This window comes from Lynx canadensis, chromosome F2, assembly GCF_007474595.2.
Source record: "Lynx canadensis isolate LIC74 chromosome F2, mLynCan4.pri.v2, whole genome shotgun sequence".
Lineage (NCBI taxonomy): Eukaryota > Metazoa > Chordata > Mammalia > Carnivora > Felidae > Lynx > Lynx canadensis.
The window spans coordinates 48952082-48975944 of NC_044320.2; the positions used below are offsets into that span (position 1 = coordinate 48952082).

The 23863-nt window shown below is 36.0% G+C and overlaps 1 protein-coding gene across 1 annotated transcript in view; it reads left to right on the forward strand.

Annotated features, from left to right (window-relative positions):
- CNGB3 (cyclic nucleotide gated channel subunit beta 3) overlaps window positions 1-23863 on the forward strand; it is a 148217-nt gene that overhangs the window by 97311 nt on the left and 27043 nt on the right. The window contains exons 14-15 of the mRNA XM_030304334.1: window positions 12067-12150; window positions 23697-23815. Of these exons, the coding sequence (XP_030160194.1) occupies window positions 12067-12150; window positions 23697-23815 (203 nt within the window). The remainder of the gene's footprint in view (window positions 1-12066; window positions 12151-23696; window positions 23816-23863) is intronic.

Here is a 23863-nt window from a genome sequence, read left to right on the forward strand (position 1 = left end):
CTGGTCAATAAAGGCTGCTCTGATAAAGTACAATGGAGTATTTAAGCAAAGGACTACAGGAGGCAAGGAAATGAGCCATGCAGATATTGGAGGAGGGAAAGGAGGGATGGGCAGAAAGGCAATATTACAGGAGAATAGACAAGATGAAGCCCTGAGCCAGCAACATCCTGAAAGGGGGCCAGGGTAGCTGAAGCAAGGGCACAGTGATAGAAAGCAAGAATAGTCCAAAGAGAATAAAAGAAAGGGAGGTCAAGGGGGACGGTAAGTTAATAGAGGATCTTGGAAGCTGTAGAATAGACCTTGGATTGTACTGTGAGATGCAAAAACCACTGAAGACCTTAGGCAGAAAGTGACCTATTTAAGATCAGTTTGAAGGGATCGTCTCTCCTATAATGTGGATAATAGATAGACCATGGAAGCAAATGTGGAAGCAGGGAGGCCACATAGGGTTTACTGCAACCATCCATAGAAGACAGGATAGACACCAGATCCAGAGTAGTAGGAGTAGAATTGTTAGGAAGTGGCCAAATATTGGATATATTCAAAGGAAGAGGCCCAAGTTTTTGCTGTTGATTGTGTGAAGGGACAGAGAGACAGAGACCGGGAGAGAAAGGAAGCAAAGCTGACTCCATGGATTTAAGCCTGAGGAACATGAAGAACAAATATATCATTTGCAAAATAAGAAATTTTGGAGTAATTGAAGGGTGAGGGGGTTAGAAATGGCCTCTGTTTTGGGAAGTGTTTGTTTGAGGTGGGAGTTAGACCTCCAGATGAAATATCATGTAGGCAGTTTGATAAATAAATCTGAGTTCAGGGGAGATATCCAAGCTGAAGTAATAAATTTGTGCATATTAACATATTGATGTATTTCAAGCCATGGGACTGGATGTGATCCCCTAGGTTGAAAAGTGTAGACAGAAAAGAAGATGTAATCCAGACAGAAACATATGCCTTGAAAATACATAATCAACACCATTGGGGACAAAATGAAGAAGCAGAAGCTGTATGGTAAAATGGTTGGGCAGAGTCACTCCCAGTGTTAGGCTCACCTCGGCTCCATAGGATACTAGAGTTAAGTCTGTATCCTAGGACTCTTTTCTTGGTATATCCTTCTAGATTTCCATCCAGATTTTGGTGAAGATATAAACCATGTGATTTTAAAATTGGCAGATGACACAAAGTAAGAAGGAACAGTTTAAAATGTGTTAGATTATAGGGGCGTCTGTGTGGCTCCATCAGTTAAGCATCCTGCTTCAGCACAGGTCATGATCTTGCAGTTCGTGGGTTTGAGCCCCACATCAGGCTTTACACTGATAATGCAGAGCCTGCTTCAGATTCTTTTTCTCTCCCTCTCTCTGCCCCTTCAGCTCTCTCTCTCTCTCTCTCTCAAAATAAATAAATAAACTTTAATAAAATAAAATAAAATGTGTTATATTAAAAAACTAAAAATTAACTGAATACTTTCAAACAATGAGCAAAACCAAGATTAACTTCAACAGCATAAAAGTAAAGTTCCAAATTTAGACTGAAAATTGAAATATTACACATATAAAAGAGCCATAGCTAGTTTCACAACATTTTTTTTACACCTGGGCATTTTTGCTGACCTCAAACTCTGTATAAATCAACAGAGTTATGTATTATAATGTTATAATACATGTTTGTATTTGGTATAATGCTATACCAAACAGAATTTGGTTTTCTTGATTATTTTAACTACATCTGGATTAACCTATCACATTGCAAATAACCCGTTTTAAGAACTTTCACAAGGTAGATAAGCTAAGAGTTACTGGTAAGAGGTAGGAGTTGAATAGTGAACCAAGGAAATAGTGAGAAGATGATCTTAAAAATAATATTATTTTATGATAATACAAATCAAATCAACAGTTGCTTCTAGTGGGGAGCACGGGTGAAGATACTGACTAGGAAGAGGCATAAGGGGACCTTGTGGGGTGAAATTTTTTGTCTTGCTATGGAAGCTACAGTGTGTTCATTTGTCAAAACTGATTCAACTGTCTCTTAAAATTTGTATATTTTACTTCTTATACATATGCTTCCATTAAAAAAAGAAGAATGGCCTCAAACAAAAATGTTTAGTTATGGGATGTTTAGTTATGGGAAAAAAATAAATTCAAGAGGAGCAGAGGTTACATATATTAAAGTCACTTATATGGATAAGGAATGAGACTTACTCTATATTGTTTAGCAAAATAACACTCAACTGTAAACTCCATTTCTGAGCAACAGGCCCTGTACAGAGAAGTAAAACCTCTTGGAGAGCAAGCTTGGTCCTAATAGTCTTGATACTCACTGGACACAGCACAGTTTTAGACAGAGAATAGCTACTTAGCAAGGAAGGGAGGGAGGGGCAGTGGGGAGAGAGAAGGGGTGTGGGGAGGAGAAGAAGCACTGGGGCCAACTACTGAGATTATATGAAAGTAGTTTTCTAGTTGGAAAGTAATTTCTAATTTCTAGTGAGACTCCCACAGTGGAAGCTCCAGTGAAGTAGAAGCATCATGGAATGTGTACAGAGTTTTCTGATCTTCTATCAGGGAAACTGGGAGAGAGATCCCTCCATTGGTTAGCAGGTTCAACTAAATAAATGGTTTTCAAGCTGCAGATTACAATCCACTGGGGGGATCATGAATTCAGTTAAGGGGGTCACAAGAAGCATGTAAAATAGAAGAGAAAATATCAGAGTACTTCACACATAAGTAAGGGTAGGTATTATATTATGAAATGTTTGTTTCTTTTATTTAGCTTTAAATGCACATATATATGGGGTCCTGGGTGGTTCAGTCAGTTAAGCATCCAACTCTTAATATCAGCTCAGGTCTTGATCTGAGGGTTGTGAGTTCAAACCCCACACCTGTGCTGGACATGATGCCTACTTTAAAAATAAAAGAAAATAGGGACCTGGGTGGCTCAGTCAGTTAAGTGTCTTAGTTTCAGCTCAAGTCATGATCTCATGGTTCATGGAATCAAGACCTGCATCGGGCCCCTCACTGGCAGCATGCAGCCTGCTTAAGATTCTCTCTCTCCCTCTCTCTGCGCCTCCCCTGCTCATGCTCTCTCTCTCTTAAAACAAATAAACTTTTTTTAATAAAATAAATTAAAGTAAATTAAATTAAAGCACATATAAATATGTGTATACTGAGCTCAACATAAATATCTGTGTTACTGTAGGGTATGGTCAAAAAAGATATGAAAGCCATGAAGCTAAATTATTTTAATAGCATTTTAAAATGTTATAAAACTCTCAGGGCACCTGGGTGGCTCAGTTGGATAAGCCTCTCACTTCAGCTCAGGTCATAATCTCACAGTTCATGAGTTCAAGCCCCACATCGGGCTTTCTACTGTCAGCGCAAAGCTCACTTTAGATCTTCTGTCTCCCTCTCTCTCTGCCCCTCCTCTCCAAAAAATAAATAAACATTTCTTAAATGTTATAAAATTCTCTATACCTTAATGACTAGCTTAATTGAGAATAAGTAACATAATTGTCTCTCTTTTAAAAACAAAACAAAACCTTTAAATTATGTACCAATGACTTTTATGGGATTATCTCTAATTTGGAAAATTATCAGTTTTTAGCCTCAGAGTTTTTTCTGAGGCTAACATATATTTTTTTTAATCCATAAAATCAGCAAAATCTGATCGAGAAAAAAATGTTAAATCTTCACATCTTACTAATGTTGTATATAAACTTAGATTCATTCTTTCCTGACATTTCCATTAAAAATTCATTTTCTTCCTGAAAGAACCCATTTCCACTTATATTTCTGTTAAGTAAAAAAGGTTATTTTTTTCTAAAGCTAAATGAAGTAGAAAATGAATAGGTATGGGATTTTTCTAAATTTATTTTCGTGAAGGCAGTCTTAGTAGTTTATACAAATTTGTTATTTTTCTTAAGGCGAAAATAGGCTGAATGGTAATCTTACACCCTTATCTCATAAGTTATACCCAACTGACTCTGGTGTTGCTTCTATCAGTTACATACATTCGCAGAGTATCACCTATGCTCTCTGGCTGAGTGCACAATGGAGAGAACATTTGAAGTATGTGTGTGCAAAAGTATGTGTGTGCAAATCTACAGGGTGAGGAAGTGGAAGCTCCTGGGCAGGAGCCTTCTTATTATCACAAGCATGGGAAATTATAACCTGTTTACAGAATAAGAAGTTACGGCCAGTGCATAGTATGATAACGAAAGATGAATCTGGAAAGGTCAGTGAAGCCTGTAGATAGTATGGGCCCAATCCTATAAGGAAAGAAAGCTAGAAAGCAGGAAACTGACAGTGTAGATTTCAGTTTTACAAAGACAAGAAATGGAACTACACTGAATAGACCAGGATATCCAAGAGTAACAAAGAAAGATGACTGTCAACTGTTGAAAACCTCCATACCTTGAATTCTTCCTGAAAGTGAATTTTCCATATCTTTAAAAGGCAGGCCAACAGAAAGAGAGAGAAAAAGAGACAGAGAAAAAAGAGAGAGAGAGATCTGGCACCAAGATTGGAGGCTAGCAGGCATGTTTTGTGTCTTTTCAATCTTCCAGATTAGGGGAAATAAAAAGTATTTGAAAATCATTTAACTTACGAAGATTTATTTTAAGATGCCTTCAGGGATATTTTAAGTTTGTTTCTTGGGCCTTCAGTCAAAATTTTCATATGGACTTTTCTCCATTTTGTACATTTGACAATGGATACAGATCTAGTAGAATTTGTTTGCAGGGAATGATTCTATGCTAAATAACCTTGCTTCGAGTTTTTTCAAAAGACATATATCTGTTGCTTTAATTTTATGTTATATTCAAATTTCTTTAAAACTGCAAAAAGCACAAATGTGCTTATATTCCTTTCCTTTTAGCCTTGTGAAATTTGTTTACATATTAGTGGAACAGTGAGTGTTGTAATGCTTTAGCAAAAGTAATATAATAATGGAGTATTATAAATCATAATATGAACAACATTACATGAAAATTGTCCATACTGTTTTTGATCCTTCAATCTCATTACTGTTACCATAAACCTTGCTATACCCAATCTTTCATGGCCTCTACATTAGTCAGGATATTCCAGAGAAATAGAACCAATAAGATATGCAGAGAGAGAGAGAGAGGGAGAGAGAGAGAGACAGATTTATTGTAAGAAACTGGCTAATATAATCATCAGGGTTGGTAACTTCAAAACCTGCAGGGCAAGCTAGCAGGCTGGAGACCATGAGAAGAGTTAATGTTGCAGCTCAAGTCCAAAAATAGTCTGGAAACACAATTCTGTCTTCCTCAGAAGACTTCAGTCTTTTTTTTCTCTTAACGCCTTCAACTGATTGGATAAGTCACACCCATATAATGGAGTATACCACACTTTACTCATAACCTAATGATTTAAATATTAATCTCATCCAAAAAATATCTTCACAGTAACATTTGGTGTTTGACTATATATCTGAGAAGTCCATGGCCTAGCCAAATTGACACATAAAATTAACCATCAGGGTCCCCAAGCACTGTCAGAACTATATGTAATATAATCAAGTCAAAGATAAGAAACCAAGCTATTGCTAATGCCAAATTTGAAAATTGATACATGTGTCTTCTCAAAAATAATAATAGCTGCTGTTTATGGAGTTCTGACTGTGTACTACACTGTATTATCTGCTTCTGTCAATTAATTCTCACAACATACCTCTAACAAATGTTTTATTAGTATCTCCATTTTACAGAAAGTGCAAATTACTTACCTGACTGAGGCCATAGATCTCAAAACAATGAGAGAGGGTTTGAACACAGATTTTTCTTACCCCACAGTCTATGAACTTAACCCATTTATGATGCTGGTTTTCAATTCCCCAGCAACCTTAGTTGGATAAGTGATAAGATGCTGAGGAACCAGAGAAATTTTTCCTAGGGGCAAAAAACAATGCTAGCTCATGGCAATTCTTCAGCAATTTCACAGAATTAGTATTAGCACATCAATTTCACACCCAGATACCTAAATTCACACACACTTTCCTATCCTCCTAAGAAAAAACCCTGAATCTCATGTGGTTCTTTTTTCTCTCAGTCAAGGCAAATAGAATGAGAGTAACAGGATTTTACTAAAACTTTGCTTCAATCAGTTGTGGCTAATTAGTAAGATTTGCTTCTTCTACATGGTGTTTTAAGAGTTTCTAAAGAGCTTAGAGATGAATAGTCATAATATTTTTTTTAATTTTTTCACAAAAATGGCTCTCTTCCCTGCAGATTGCATGTTATTACAGCCCAAGCTCAAGTATTAAGCTAATAAGGAACACATCATTTCTATAAGGTTGGGCAGTTTTCTCTACTTTCTTATGATCTATTATTTTGATTACGATTTTTAAATATCTTTTATCAAATAAAATGCTAGGGAAATCACATTTTGCCTCTAACTCTAAATTACCATCAATCAGAGAGAATTTAATAAAAGTTCTATTGCTCCACCTAGTGGTCAGAATTTAAATCTTATCTCTTCGAAACAGAGCTTAACAGTAAGAAATCAGGGATCCAGAGATACCAAAATGAGAATGTAGGCACCACCAGTCTGTCAAGGAGAGCACACCATTTCTCACTATTTGCTGCTAAAGTAAAACTGCAGAACTGATCCCAAACAGGACACCTCACTGGGACCCATGACTCATTGTGATTATGAGGCAAGCGAGGTCTGGAAAGGCTTTGGCTTCAGGGGTAGGAAAGATGCAGGGGAAGAATTTTCTATGAGAGTGACAGACTGAGTCAGGAACAGAATGGAAATGACACCATTATTTCTACCAATCACACGGACCCCACAGTAGTAACATCCTAAGCAGTTACGCCACCACATATTTTTTCTGAAGGGTTTCAAATCAGAGCATTACAATTAGACTTACTACATTTCATTTTTTTTAGCTATATTCTTACCCTGGTGGTATCAGTAATAAGGTATTGTTGCTAGACTTTTTAAAGTATTTTCAACAATGAGATTATGACCCAGATAAATTCCATTCAACTATACACCCTGAACAGTTACTCTGTCTAAAGCATTAGTGGGGCACTCCAGATATTATACCCCTATATTCCTTAGTCTCCAGTGACTCTCAATAAGGTGGGGAAATTCTAAATAATAATGCCCTTGGTTGTGCAATGATGAAGTGACTCAAAACATGAAATGCTTATATCAATTCCTGCCACATAGTAAATTCTGTTGTTATTATTACCATTTTACTAATTGAAAAATAAAACTGATTCAATCACACATGAGTTTCTACACTGGTAAAATCATCTTCTTCATGTGGCCCTGGTTGAACATAGGAAGATGGATTGGATTTATCCACAGGGTTTCACTCAACTTGTGACTTTCCCACTTTGACTATGTGATACTGAAGCTCAGAAAAAATATAATTATTGTCAGTTCTCAAGGAACACTTGATGGACGTGACCTTTACAAGTGTTTGCAAATATTGAGCATAGGGTTGGGTCCAACATGACTTAGAACTCAAAAAGTTATGACATAGTAACTTGCAAATTATTATCACATTTGACTTCATTGCTTCCAACAGCTGCCAATAAGTATATGACTGGCATAGTCAATAGCATGGGCAACTGGATTTAGAACTCCCTGTTCTACACATATCACCCATCACTTGCTTAATAGGAATGGAGTTTAAGATGGGACAAAGCATTTCCTTTTATAATAAATAAGTCTGAGCTGAGAAAAGCCCAAGGAAGACTATTGTTTATACTTAAGGATGACTTAAAGTCACAGTGAGTTATAAATTACTGATAACATCTTAAGTTCTGTTTCAAAGAACTTAAGCAGGAATAAGCCCAGAACTGGAAGCATCCTACAGGACTGAGAAAGTAGTCATTCCAAAAATAAATGTTACCAGCTTTTCAGTTGTGTTCAGAGCTTACCATTATTAAAAGAACTTTCTGGGTACAGGAACCACCATCTAATCTATATGTTATATTTTGAATAAAATAAAAATAGAATTTCTCCTAACTCTGTCCAGATCTCCAGAATCTTTATTCAAATCTGTGGCACATATTCATATAGCACTGAATTTCCCATTGTTTCAAATGGAATAATCTCTAACAACTTCATTTTATACATCAGCCCATGTTTATTTAGTGCTTAGCATGCCCCAAATACTGGTGAGACATTGGGGGTACAAAAGTGAATAATACACATACCCAGTCCTCAGTTGCTCAGAAGATAGATTTAAAAGACAACAACAACAACAACAACAACATACACACACACTGGTGATTCTCTTTCTCTGACATCTATTGCATGTGTGACCTTAGGGAAATAGTCAATAGACTTCCTGAGCCTCCGTCCCTTCATCAATAATCAGGAGTAATAACAAATTAATTAATGCCAGGCATCACAGGAAGGTTGAAAGAATAAAACCAGTAAAGATAAGAAAATAGTAAAATTTAATACAAACGTTATTAATATAATGTTAATGTTGATACTTACACAGGTACTCTTACTTTATAGAAAAAAGTACATTTATGAAACAATGACTGTGCTCTCACTTCCAGTAAATCAGAAAATTTCCTAATGGCTTCTATAAAAGAAATGGAGCTGCCATTACAAAGAAAGAAAACAGTAGCCCTGGGATGTAACTCTTTTTATACACAATAGTGGAGCAAAGTGTATCCCAAGAATATAATCATTTTCAAAGGGTGGGGATAATTGTTCTCATATACATAAACTATAACAACTTCATAATGCAAATTTCATTAGCTACGTCTAAGTACAGATGAGAAGGACCTAGTTCTAGATCACAGCGGCCCCAAGGCCAGTGGCACCTGTCCATGAAGCATTTAGGAAACAGAATCACTTCATTGATAAAATGTAAACTGTAAGTTTTTATTACATACAGCTGCTATGTTCCGTTTACATAAATTGATACATATTCTATGCAAATGTGTTAATAAAAATTCATATTTATAACAGTTCAGATGTTTTTCTTTGAGGAAATCGAAACTATAAGCTAAAAGTTATTCTTGTAAGCACTTACACATTTCGACTGAGGAAAACAATAATTGTTTGCTTATCTATTTTAGAGCTTATCTCCTAGTTTGGTCTAACACTTTCATGGATTGGGTTTCCTTTATTAGTGCTTTCTGCCTGTGAGCTAACCTGAAGGATAGAAAGAAAAGATGAAACGTATTCCTCCTCAAAGGACATTCTGTTCCTACAAACGATCTCAGGATGTGTGTTTTACTTTATTTTCATTAAAATTAATAAAAGTCAAGCTGACATCTCATCCATTCTTCTCCCCAATTCCATTCTCCTCCGCTTCCCAGAGGTGGCCATTCGGATGATTTCAAGGGTATCCATCTAATCCTCATTTTTATAATTTTACTTTATATAAACATCAAGGTCTATTTTGTGTAACTTTCTCATAGCTGGAGTTATATTGAATATATTCTACACCTTACTTTTGTGTGCAGCTCACATTTTTTGTCGAGTTCAATCATATCTGTATATACAGAGATCTGAATTATTTATTTTAACCACTGTATGGTAATCCAACTTACAAATCTTCAACATTTTTATCTGTCCACAGATTGGCATTATATTGTTTCCAATTTTTCCAGTACTGAAAAAAATACTGCACACACATCTCTGTGCTTTATAGAACAAGAATTATGGTTATAGGAAAACATTTAAAATCATTAATAACTCCTATGAATATTATTTAGTACAGCTGGGAATTTTCATCAAAGTTCATTCCAGTAGGAATTTCTCAAGGAATGAAAATTTAATTTTGGCCTAAAATTATAATTAGGATTGTAAAACTTAATGCCAAAATATTCAAATTGCACATATGAAAATAAATGTAAGTGGATTTGTTTAGATCTTCTATTTCTGATTATTTATAGTGTTATTCTTATCCATGAATATGAATAATTGAGAGTTAGCTCCATTGCAATGATACTCCAAACATGTTTAAGCTTAAGAACTTTGAAATATATTTCTAATGAATTTTCTCTAAAACATCAAGAACATGAACTTTCTTTAGTGGGAGAGATCCTAAGATGAATCCAAAGTTTGTATGTGTTTTTAAGAGTTCTGAGTGATCAGAACACCAGTTTACAAAATGAAATTACTCTGAACCAATGACAGCTTTAAAAGAAATCAGGTATATGAGCCATATATTTAGATAATTTTTACTAAAAACAAAATAAGCACAATATTTAGAAAGAAATTAATGTTTGTCATTTGCTTTAGTAAATATGATAACCTATGAGACATGGTAGGAATAAAACAAATATAAATAAAAATCATATATGTTGCACAAAAAAATACATAACATGGTAAGAAAAGGCAAATTTTCCTTTACATATAAAAACCTTTCTGTGTTTTTGCAAATACAAATTATACTCCTCTTCAACTGACTCAAATTGTGCTATCCATATGAGCGACTTCTTGATGCTTCCCTACCCTCTTATCCCCACTCCCCTCCTTTTAAAAGTTTTATAGATATTTAACTGGAATGTCTTATAACATGATTCACTTCGATCATCAATAACAGCTTTTCTGTTTACTTAAAACATCATCCCAACTAGCTTACTCTCTTTCATCTTTCATAGCTCCAAGGACATGTAAAAAAGCTTGCTCATAGCAGCTTTTCATCAATTTTTGTTGGGCTGTATTAAGGTATTCTTGTCGGCCTTGGCCTTTTTTTCTATCCTGGATAACCAAAAGCTATACTTTCTCACATAAGTTTTTAAAATTCTAACTTCACATTCATTTGAATGCTCCTCACCAATGGCTACGTGAAGATACTTCAATCATAAATTATTAACTTTCCTTATCATTCAGCAAACCCGATGTCTAAATTTCAGATGGATCTAGGTCAAGTGTTTGCTAAAAGACTCGTGTCATTATGGAAAACTCGTGATTGCTAAAAGAATGATCATCCAATCCACAAATTGGGAGTACACCCTTTGTGTCTCCTCCTCATTCCTCTGCTACTGACTAAGACTAGTTTTCTGCAAAATAATAGTTTCCCTAAGGGATGGGCAGGACCAATCACAAAAGGAAAGCAGCTATGAGAGAAAAATAAGTAACAATATTTGGCGAAAGCAAAAGATTCAAAATCACTATGTAAAAACATTTTTGAAGCATCTGTCAATTCTTCTTTGCCGTATCATAATAGATAAATTATAATTCTTTTTTTAATGTTTATTTATTTTGAGAAAAAGCACAAGTGGCAGAGAGGGAGAGAGAATCCTAAGCAGGCTCCTCATTGTTAATGCACAGCCTGGTTGTGGGGCTCAGTCTCACAAACTGTGCAATCATGACCTGAGCTGATATCAAGAGTCAGATGCTTAAACCGATTGAGCCACCCAAGTGTCCCAATAAATTATAATTCTTTGGGCACACCACAAATCTAGACACATATCCTAACAAATCAAATTCGTCTCTTACACTATTAAAGTGGATATGAACATCATTCACTCAACAGGTACTGCTTTTGTATCTATTATATACAGATACTCTGCCTTTAAGAAGATAAATAAGTTGGTAAAGACAGACATAGAAGCCTTGACAGTTAAATAATAATACTTAACAAAAGTATTAAAGATGTTATAAAAAATAAAAATATTCAGATTTTGATTTTTATCTGTCAATCTTAATATTAACCAATAATTATCGCTTATATTATCTTAATCATTAATATCCATCATTAGTTAATCATTATGTTAAGTTTTACATGACTAAAATTTTATCATTGTGAATTAGTACCCATTTAACAGGTTAGGAAACTGCGGACATTAGAGATTCCATAGCAATAGGTAGTGGAGACAGGATTAGAACCCAAATCTATCTGACCAGGGATCCAAAGTCTTGCATTCAAACTATTGGGTTGGTTTTTTTTCTAAATTTTAGGTCAAAACAAATACATATTCATTGGCAATTAATGTTTTAGTGTTAACACAGACAATCTTTATTACTATGTATTTTCATATCCTTTTAAAGTTATTTGGAATGTTGTCTTTGTAGCTGTGTCTGTAAAAATTATTTTTCTTTTTGTTATTTTTTTCTTTAGGGTTGTGATACACAAATGATATATGACATGTTGCTAAGATTGAAATCCACTGTTTATTTACCTGGTGACTTTGTCTGCAAAAAGGTGAGCGCATGCTATCTTTCAAATGCACAAATAGTAAATAAGTGCATTTAAGGGGTTCAGACATAGGTCAAGAACTTAGTTTAAACAGAATTTCCAGGCTGAATTCCATAGTATAGGAACAATTATGATACACAGTTTTATAAAAGAAGAATGTTCTCTCAGAGTTCAAAATGGAACAAGACAATATGGATTTCATTACTTATAGGGTATAAGTGCGGGTAGTGTGAAAAGTTGCTTTGTATAAATGTAAATCAATAGCCACACCCCGTTAATGCCAAATATTTAAAGTGGAGAAAAAAGCTATAGAAGTGAAAGGTGATTCTGCCTTTTTTATGTCTTCAGCAAGATATCAGTTAACTCCATTTCACTCACCCAATTAATGGATAATTAATGCCACATTCTTTTCAATTTTACTATGATTTTTATGATTGCAAAAGTAATACGTGCTCATTATTTTTAAAATGGAAAACACATAAAAACATAAAGACAAAAATTCCACCACCCAGAAATAACCACTATTCATATATTCCAACCTATCTTTTTATACTGATTGATGTAGATAAATATTCTGTTATAAAATTGACATCATACAGGGGCGCCTGGGTGGCTCAGTTGGTTAAGCGTCCGACTTCAGCTCAGGTCATGATCTCACGGTCAGGTCCATGGGTTCCAGCCCCACGTCAGGCTCTGTGCTGTCAGTTCAGAGCCTGGAGCTTGCTTCATATTTTGTGTCTCCCTCTCTCTCTGCCCATCCCCCACTCATGCTGTCTCTATCAAAAAATGAATAATTGTTAAAAAAAATTTTTTTAAAGATCTTCTTTAATTGACATCATGCTGCATTTATGTTTTGTCATGTAATTGTATATCATATGAACATTTTATTTACTATTCAGTAATCTTCTACAACCTCATTTTTAAAGCTACATAATATTATACTCTATGAATATATTCTTTTTTTTTTAATTTTTTTTTCAACGTTTATTTATTTTTGGGACAGAGAGAGACAGAGCATGAACAGGGGAGGGGCAGAGAGAGAGGGAGACACAGAATCGGAAACAGGCTCCAGGCTCCGAGCCATCAGCCCAGAGCCCGACGCGGGGCTCGAACTCACGGACCGCGAGATCGTGACCTGGCTGAAGTCGGACGCTTAACCGACTGCGCCACCCAGGCGCCCCTCTATGAATATATTCTAATCAACTTTCAAATGTTTGCTATTATAAATAACTCTACAGTGAACATTTTTGCATGTCCCTGATTTCTAACTTAAGGGAGAAGAGAAGGAATGCTGGCTTTGGATTTTATATCTTGAGAGACTAAATCAGTGGTGAAATCAATAATAAATATAAAAAGTAGAGAAGGATGAGCAGTTTAAAGAAATGAGAAATGATCCAAAACCCTGGACAGTTCACAAGCAAGTGAGAGTGAGAAGCATTTATGTCATTCTAAAATAATTTATTAAGTGCTATAGTAGACATAAGCACAAAGTGTTATAGGACACAGAGTAGGGACACTGGTCCCACTAAGATACTGACAACATTTCCTGGAGAAGATGGTATTTAAGCCAATTCCTAACAAAATGAATTTACATAAACCAAGAGAAAGAAGAAATAAGCATTCCAGATAAAGGAAAGAATTATCATGAGCTAAGGCAGAAAGAAAAAAACCTCTCTACCGAGGAAGTGCAGAGAACTACAATAAGTCAAAAGTTAGAACACATTAGTATCATTTATTCAAAAAACTCAGAAACTGTTTTTTAGCACTATGAGCCAGGCACCATGCTGAGTACTGGGTATAATCAACAGCAAGAAAGATGGTTCTTGTTCTCCAGGGGCTTAGAGTCTAGTGCAGGGCTTTTCAATTCAGTATACATCAGAATTTACTGAAATTAGAAGTCTGGGCTCTATACCAAACAATTCAGTGTATCAGAATGGAACCCACATATCAGTATTTTTTAAAAGCTCCCAGATGATTCTAAAATGCAGCCAAAGTTGAGAATCACTGGCCTGATGGAAGATATAAACAATGAACAAGTGAAATAAAATTAAATGTATAACAGTAAAATGTGCTCACTTCAGTGGAGAAGTTAAGATGGCAGAGCAGTAGGAGGACCTTATGCCTGCCTCATCCCTCAAACACAGCTACTTAATTATCAAATCATTCTGAACACCGAGGAAATTGATCTGAGGACTGAGAACAAACTGCACAACTAGAAAGAGAAAAGAGGCCACATCGTGGAAGGTAGGAGGTGCAGTGATGTGATTTGGAAGAGAAAACAATTGCAGATGTGCAGAGGGAAAACAGCCCTGATCACAGAGAGAGGAGAGAGAGAGAGAGAGGAAGAGAAAGCAGCACACAGGGGATTGCACAGAAAAAAAAAAACTTCCCCAAAACCACTGACTAGGCTGATTATCACAAGTTTTTATAAGCAGTAGACCTGAAAGTCTAAAGTTTTAGAAATCTGCACCATTGCTAGGGTCAAGCCTGGCAGGTGTAGTGGTGCTCCTGTGGACAAGGAGAGAAGAGTCCTGGGAGTGGACAGCATGCTCTGAGGATCCCCTGCGTCACACTGGAATAGACAGTTCCCCTCCCTGGAATGCATTTGGGACAGGCGGTACTGCCTCTCAGGGGACAAAAGAGCTGGTGGGTGCCATTGAGTTATTCCATTCATTAGCATACAAGCAGAGACTCCTCTGTTGACAGCTAACCCGGATGCCAGTTTTATACTTTACCATAAAATCCAAACCCCTGCACAGTCATGCGACTGCTTTTCTGGGACAAACTGCACCAGCCAAAGCATGGTGAGACCATCCCCCAAGGGATCAGTGCAGGCCCATGCTGCACTGGGTCCCTAAAATGGTGTTTTGAAACTCAGCCACGCACCTGAGATAAAACACAGGAGCATTGCACTACCAGGCAGGCAGAAGTCACAGACACAGACAGGATAAAGACAGGGATCAGACAGAAGCCTCAGACTCAAGAAGGGAGATTGTTCACTCTTCTGTGAGGGTTGTCTGAGGAGCAATGGGCACAAACTCTGCTCTCTGGGGAAAAGAGTGGGCTGATGCCATTTTTCACACCTCCTATCATCACAGAGCACACAACAGAGGCTTGAACCTCTTACACCAAGCTCTGTCCCCCTGTGCTCTGTAACTGCTTTATTTTTAACTTTATTTACTTATTTTTATAGAGAGAGAGAGCAAGCGAGGGAGGGACAAAGAGAGGAAGAGAGAGAATCTCAGCAGTCTCCCCACTGTCAATGACAAGCTGGACTCAGGGCTTGAACTCATCAACCATGAAATCATGACCTGAGCCAAATGCAGGTGGCTTTTCTAATCAGTCAAGGAAGGAACAATAGCAAAGAAAACACAACCTCCATCCCCCATTATCCTCCTCCATGCATGCACTAGCTCTATTGATCATACAGTGCTGCACAGCTTCAGCTGTAGTGGAAATAGGACCAGAAAAAGGCTTTTCTAATACACAAAACATGGAGATGTAGACAAAATGCCAAGATGGAGGAATTCATCCCGAAAGAAGGAACAAAAAGAGTCAAAGCCAGGGAGCTAATCAAAATAGACATAATAAGTAATATGCCTGAACAAGAATTTAAACAACAATCATAAGGATACTAGCTTGGCTTGAGAAAAGGATAGAATAAATCAGAGAGACCCTTACTGCAGAGATAAAAGACCTAAAAACTAATCAGGTCAAAAGGAAAAATGTTATAACCAAGATGCAAAACTGACTGGAGGTAATGACAAGGATGGAAGAAGTAGAGGAATGAATAAGTGATTTCTGTAAAATTATGGAAAATAATGTACCTGAAAAGAAGAGGGAAAGAAAAATATTAGATCATAAATGTAGTCTTAGAGAACTCAGCAACTTCATTAAGCATAGTAACATTCTCACCATAGGAGTCCCAGAAAAAGAAGAGAGGGAAGGGGGGCAGAAAGGTTTATTTGAGCAAATTATAGCTGAAAAATTCCCTAATATGGGGAAAGAAATAGACATTCAAATCCAGGAGGCCCAGAGAACTCCCATAAAAATCAACAAAAGCTGACCAACACCAAGATATATCATAGTAAAATTTGCAAAATACAGAGATAAGGAAAGAATCCTGAGAGCAATAAGGGAATAGAAATTCCAAACCTACGAGGGAAGACAGATCAGGTCCACACTAGATCTCTTCACAGAAACCTGGCAGGCCAGAAGAGAGCAACATGATATATTCGACATGCTGAATGGGAAAAATATGCAGCCAAGAATACTTTATCCAGCAAGACTGTCATTCAGAATAGAAGGAGAGATAAAGAGTTTCCTAGACAAAAACTAAAGGAGTTCATGACCACTAAACCAGCCCTGCAAGAAATATTAAAGGGGACTCTTTGAATGGGAAAGAACAAAAGCTACAAAGACTAGAAAGGAACAGAGAAAATCTCCAGAAATAATGACTTTACAGGTTACATTCATATTTATCAATAATTATATGGAGTGAATTAGACATCAAGACAAAGATTGTAACAAGAGATGAAGAATGGCACTATACCATAATAAAGGGGACAATCCAACAAGAAGACATAACAATTGTAAATATTTATGCCCCCTACTGGAAAGAACCAAAATAAATCAATCAATAAATAACAAACATAAAGAAACTTACTGAAAATAATACAATAATAGTGGGGGACTTTAACACCCGCCCTTTCAGCAACGGACAGATCATCTAAGCAGAAAATCAACAAGGAACAATGGATTTGAATGACACACTGGACCAGATGGATTTAGCAGATATATTCAGAATACTAAAATAGCAGAATACACATTCTTCTTGTGTGCACATGGAACATTCTCCAGAATAGGTCACATACTGGATCACAAATCAGGCTTCAGCAAGTACAAAAATATCAGGATCATACCATGCATATTTTCAGACCACAACACTGAAACTAGAAGGCAATCACAAGAAAAATTTGGAAAGACCACAAATACATGGAGGTTAAAGAACATCCTACTAAAGAATGAATGGGTTAACCGGGAAACTAAAGAAGAAATAAAAAATACATGGAAGCAACTGAAAATGAAACCATGACAATCTAAAACCTTCAGGATGGAGCAAAGGCACAGCTAAGAGAGAAGTATATTGCAATATAGGCCTACCTCAAAAGCAAGAAATGTCTCAAATACACAACCTAACCTTACACCTAAAGGAGACAGAAAAGGAACACCAAATAAAGCCTAACGCCAGCAGAAGGGAAATAATAAAGGTTAGAGCAGAAATAAATGATATAGAAACAAACCGGCAAACAAAAAAACAGTGGAACAGATCAATGAAATTAAGAGCTGGTTCTTTGAAAGAATTATTAAAATTGATAAACCCCTAGCCAGACTTATCAAAAAGAAAAAAAACCAAAATAAATAAAATCACAAATGAAAAAGGAGTGATCACAACCAACACCACAGAAATACAAACAGTTACAAGAGATTATCATGAAAAATCATATGACAATAATTTGGGTAATCTGGAATAAATTGATAAATTCCTAGAAACATACAAATTACCAAAACTGAAACAGGGAGAAATAGAAAATGTGAACAGACCAACAACCAGCAAAGAAATTGTACTCAAAAATCAGTACTCAAAAATCTCCCAACAAACAAAAATCCAAAGCCAGATGGCTTCCCAAGGGAATTCTACCAAACATTTAAAGATTTAATACCTATTATTCTCAAACTTCTCAAATTTAATACCTATTCTTCTCAAGAAAATAGAAATGAATGAAAACTCCCAAACTCATTCTACAAAGCCAACATTACCTTCATTCCAAAACCAAAGTCCCCACTAAAAAGGAGAATTTCCTTTCTCCTTTTGCATCCATGATGATAAATCAATAAATTTTATTGATCCATGATGATGCAAAAATTGTCAACAAGATACTAGCAAGTTGAATCCAACAGTACATTAGAGGAATTAACTATTCACCACAACCAAGTGGGATTTGCTCCTGGGCTGCAGGTGTGGTTGAACGTTGCAAATAGATCAATGTGATATACTACACTAATAATATTTTTTTTTAAAAAGGATAAGAACCATATGATTCTCTCAATAGATACAGAAAAAGCATTTGACAAAATACACCATCCATTCTTGATAGAAACCCTCCACCAAATAGGGTTACAGGGAACATACCTCAAGATCATAAAGGTTATATATGAAAGACCTATAGCTAATATCATCCTCAATGGAAAAACTGAGAGCTTTTCCTCTACTGTCAGGAACAAGACAAGGATGTCCACTCTTACCACTGTTGTTAAACATAGTACTGGAAGTCCCAGCTTCAGCAATCAGATAACAAATGGAAATAAGATGCGTCCACATCAGCAAGGAAGAAATCACACTTTCACTATTCACAGATGATATGATACTCCATGTGGAAAACCCAAAAAGACTCCACCAAAAAATTTCTAGAACCAATACACGAATTCAGAAAAGTCGCAGGATACAAAATCAATATACAGAAATCTGTTGCTTTTCTATACACCAATAATGAAGAAGCAGAAAGAGAAATCAAGCCATCAACCCCATTTACAACTACACAAAAACCATAAGTTACCTAGGAATAAACCTCACCAAAGAGGTAAAAGATATGTACTCTGAAAATTAGAGAACACTTATAAAAGAAATTGAAGATGACACAAAGAAATGGAAAAACATTCCATGCTCATGGGTCAGAAGAACAAATGTTGTTAAAATATCGATACTACCCAAAGCAATCTACATATTTAATGCAATCCCTGTACAAATACCACCAGCATTTCTCACAGAGCTAGAACAAACAATCCTAAAATTTGTATGGAACCACAAAAGACCCTGAACAGCCAAAGCAATTTTGAAAAACAAAGCTGAAGGCATCACAAGTTCAGACTTCAGGCTATGTTACAAAACTGTAGTCATCAAGACAGTATGGTACTGGCACAAAAACAGACACATAAATCCATGGAACAGAATAGAAAACCCAGAAATGTACCCTCGACTACATGGTCAACTAGTATTTGACAAAACAGAAAAGAATATCCAATGAAAAAAAGACAGTCTCTTCAACAAATAGTGTTGGGAAAATTGGACAGCAATATACAGAAGACTGAAACTAGATCAATTTCTTACACCATACACAAAAATAAACTCAAAATGGATAAAAGACCTAAATGTGAGGCAGGAAACCATCAAAATCCTAAAGGACAACGCAGGTAGCAACCTCTTTGTCATCAGCTATAGCAACTTCTTACTAGACACATATATGGAGGCAAGAAAAGAAAGCCAAAATGAACCATTGGGATTTCATCAAGATAAATAACAGCACAGTGAAGAAAACAATCCACAAAACTAAAAGGCAGCCTATAGAATGGGAGAAGATGTTTGCAAATGACATATCTGATAAAGGGTTAGTTCCAAAATCTATAAAGAACTTATCAAACTCAACACCCAAAAAATAAATAATCCAGTTAAGAAATGGGCAAAAGACATGAATAGACATTTTTCCAAAGAAGACATACAGATGGCCAACAGACACAAAAACAGATGTTCAACATCACTCATCATCAGGGAAATACAAATCAAAACTACAATGAGATACCACCTCACACCTGTCAGAATGGCTAAAATTAACAACTCAGGAAACAAAAGATGTTGGCAAGGATGTAGAGAAAGGGAGCCCTCTTCCACTGTTGGTGGGAAAGCCAACTGGTACAGCCACTGGGGAAAAACAGTATGGAGGTTCCTCAAAAAGTTTGAAATAGAACTACCCTAAAATCCAACAATTACACTATCAGGTATTTACCCAAAGGATAAAAAATACTGACTCAAAAAAGGCACATGCACCCCTGTGTTTATAGTAGCATTATCAACAATAGCCAGTGAGCCCACATGTCCATCGACTAATGAATGGATAAAGATGTGGTGTATGTGTATGTGTGTGTGTGTGTGTGTGTGTGTGTGTGTGTATCTATGTGTGTGTGTGTGCAATCCCACACAAATTAGTCCAAGTTAAAAGTAGGTACCCTGGTGATATGAAATCATTTTTATTGAAATGGGAAATACAAACCACAGCTCAGTTTAAGGACCCCTTTAGGGCAGTGGTACATTTGGAATGACATGGCCTTAATGCACCAAAATGGCCTTTCAATTTGTTCCAATAGCACCAGGGACTGGAAATTGAGATAACTCATAGAAACTTTAGTACCCATGCCCCTAAGCAGTGCAAATTTGCTTAACAAAGTGTGAAGTGCAGAGTATTTCTCATACTCTTTCTCATTTCTAATTCCTTCCTCACATACATTCATCACTCAATAATAAAAACAGATCAGTGAACACAAATGAGGGAAAGAAAGGAATAAATAGGGGAAATGGCAGAAACGAGAAGACAGAAATGAGACTACCTGCCACATTTCTTTGTTCTTGTTTTTAAGAGAGGAGGATTTAATCATAGTAGATATTGACAGAGATGAAAAGTTGTTGAATTCAGCTTTGTTTTTGCTTATCATTTTCACACATCATTGTAGGAAACAGGAAGGAAAAAAAACTCATTCAATTGTCAGTTGCCTTAACAATTGAAGAAATGTCAGGGTTTGGGACTAAGTTTGTTGACCTGCCTAATCCTCAAGATGACTCCTAAACATATTGAGTGGGTAGCTTGAACTGTTTCAAAGATTATTTGGGAATTTTCCCAGAATTAATTGTAAGAATTAATTTGAGTGTCAGAATGTCTCTAATAGCCTTGGATATATTCTTCTACACAAGAACTCTGAAAATTTGAAGTGCTGTCTCACTAAGGGTTACCTTACTCTACATGAAGCTCTTGCATTTCTACACTTCCTCCAAATTAGCACATAAACCAACCACAAAAGCTTGGTTTGATCTTATTTTGCACATGCTGTCAGACCTTGTTCTCTGAGGAAAGTCTACTTCATTTGAATGCTAATTAAACTTGCACGAAAAGCTTAAATTAGTCTAGAAATATGCAAGAAATCGTGGAAGTTTTGGTTCGTTGATTATGCCAGATCTCCTTGGAAAATTATTGAAATGATCATTAAAAAATAATTAAAAGTGCTGAGCTATATTTAAGTGCCCATTATGTACTTCTACCTCCAGTCAGTTGTAATAACTGCCTTTGAAAAATCATTCCAGTTCCTTGAGAATTACTTCATGCAAAGAATAAGGAATATGACCCCATCATAATCATTACTTCCTAGAGTATTTTGTGGAATAGTAATATGCAGACACTTTTCCTTTTTAAAAAATAATTCATAGCTATTTTATTGGTTTGTAAGAGATTGGTGTTGATACTGGATTTATCAATGATCTAACTGTATATATTCTACAGTCAGGTGACATAGGTGCTGCTAGTTCTGCTATTATTGGCCAGCCTTGTAAATTTGCTCAAGACACTTAACTTTTCAAGCCTCTACTATCAATTTGTAAATATCTTTAACCTCACTGAGATTTTTGCAAGAATTGAATGAGTTACTATCGATGAAAATGCTTTGGAATTACAAAGTAGTATGTTCTGATATAACAAATATAGGTATTAAAATAAGGAGCAATGTAAATATCAGATATTATGGTTTTTAAAAGTACTATGCAAATGCAACATGTTGTTATTAGCATTGATATTATGGAAATAACTGTAATAAGATCCATCTGTATTGTAATTTCTTCTTTTATCTATGTTTGAGAATAAATACATGCTTAATATTCCACACAATGCAAAATTTAAAAATATTTCTTGCATTGCTCAGTTAGGAGATCCATGTTCTAGGCTTCCTTTTGCTTCTAATTACTGTCATGGAACTTTGGCTAGTCAAGTGGGCCAATCTGTGCCTTTATTTTTCTTTCTGTACAGTGGAAGTAATAGTGCTTACTCTACCTTCCTCATAAAAATAATGGGGAGATAAAATGAGAATTTCAATGTCACAGATATTAACTGAAAGACAGAATCTGAAAACTTTAAATTCTACTTAATGATTATAATACAAAAACTCTTGGTATTAAAAGACTTCAAAACTCCCTAGAAAATGGTTAAACTATATTTCCCTCATTCATAAATGAGTGCTTATATCATAAGCCCTATGCTCAGCACTGGAACAAAGTAAACATTGTCTCAGCCATCACAGAGCATGAACTATAATCAACATTGTTTAATCCTGAGTTAATTTTAATGTATCCTAATCTTTTGAAAATATGGCAACAAGAATATTTAATGAATTCAAATAACCCAGTCCCTTCCTGAACCAAGTAAGTAAATTTGTTGTTTTCATGCTATTATTTTATAGCTCAGCATGATCAAGACCCAATTCACTAAGACTTATAGGTGCTATTATCCAAATAGTTTGCCTGGTAATAGGCAAACTGGCTTATTTAGAATAGAACAGCTTTTCTTGACCCAATTGCAATTTAGATCTCATGTAAAACATATTTATTCTTTTTGCATTTTGGAGTGAGAAGAGATGTTCCAAGGATCCCATAACCACCCATTAGTTTGGTGATTTGCATGATTCAACATAAAGTTATATTCATGGCTTAAGATTTATTACAGCAAAGAATACAGTGCAGGAACAGGAAGGGAAATTTATACATAGGCAAAGACCAGAAAAATCAGGTGCAGGTTTCCTAAGTCCTACTTCTGAAATGGTCGTAAGAGTACTTTCTCCTCAGCTGTGGACCTGGAGAGACAAGAACAAAATGTCTCCACTGGGACACCCATCAGAGTCTTGGGGTCAGAAGTTCTTAAATGGGGCTGGTCACGTAGCTACATGACTAGCCATGGTTCAGACTCCAAACTAGATACCAAATATACATCCTAAAGCTTTGTGCTTACATTAAACAGTGCTGAAATCCTGGTACATCCTGCCACACTGCCCCAGAAATACAGAATAAAATTATTAACCAGTAACTATGTGAACATTGCAGGAGTTTAGTTTTCAGTGCTTTGAACAAGGGTCATTGCCTGGCTCCAACAGTCCTCAGAGATAAGCAAGACTGAGTAAAACAACCTGTTGCATTAACACTTTCCTTTCAATATGAAACAAGAATAATACCTTAAAGGTCTCCTGTGCTCCAATTACTAAACTCAGACATCAGTGATATAGGCAGAAGAACAGAGTTGACTTTTGCATGGCTGTAGCCCATGCTCTTTTGATAGACCAAGCACCTTCTTCAAAGCATAGCAGTGGTCACCAAAGTCAGGATGATTATGCTTACAACCCGCTATTTCCTCTACCCATACCCATTCCTAAAACAATGTGCTGAGTGATACCTGCCCAGTGGTGGCATACAGTGCTCACATGTTGGGAACCAGAACTTTCCTAATAATTTCCTTTCATGTCTGTCGAACCAATGTCTATAACTACCTCAGGTCTTAAGACAATTACTTTTACATTGATATTTCTTGCTTTATTTATAATTATTCCTCTAGAAGAGTTTGTTTCTTAATTTGGGGCATACTTGTCAAGAATAAAATTACTACCATTTCCTGTTTATATTTGGCATGCAGGGAGAAATTGGCAAGGAAATGTATATCATCAAGCAAGGAGAAGTCCAAGTTCTTGGAGGCTCTGATGGTGCTCAAGTTCTGGTTACTCTGAAAGCTGGAGCAGTGTTTGGAGAAATCAGGTATTTTTAAGACAGATCATAAATATCGAAGTCTACCATCTGTCATAA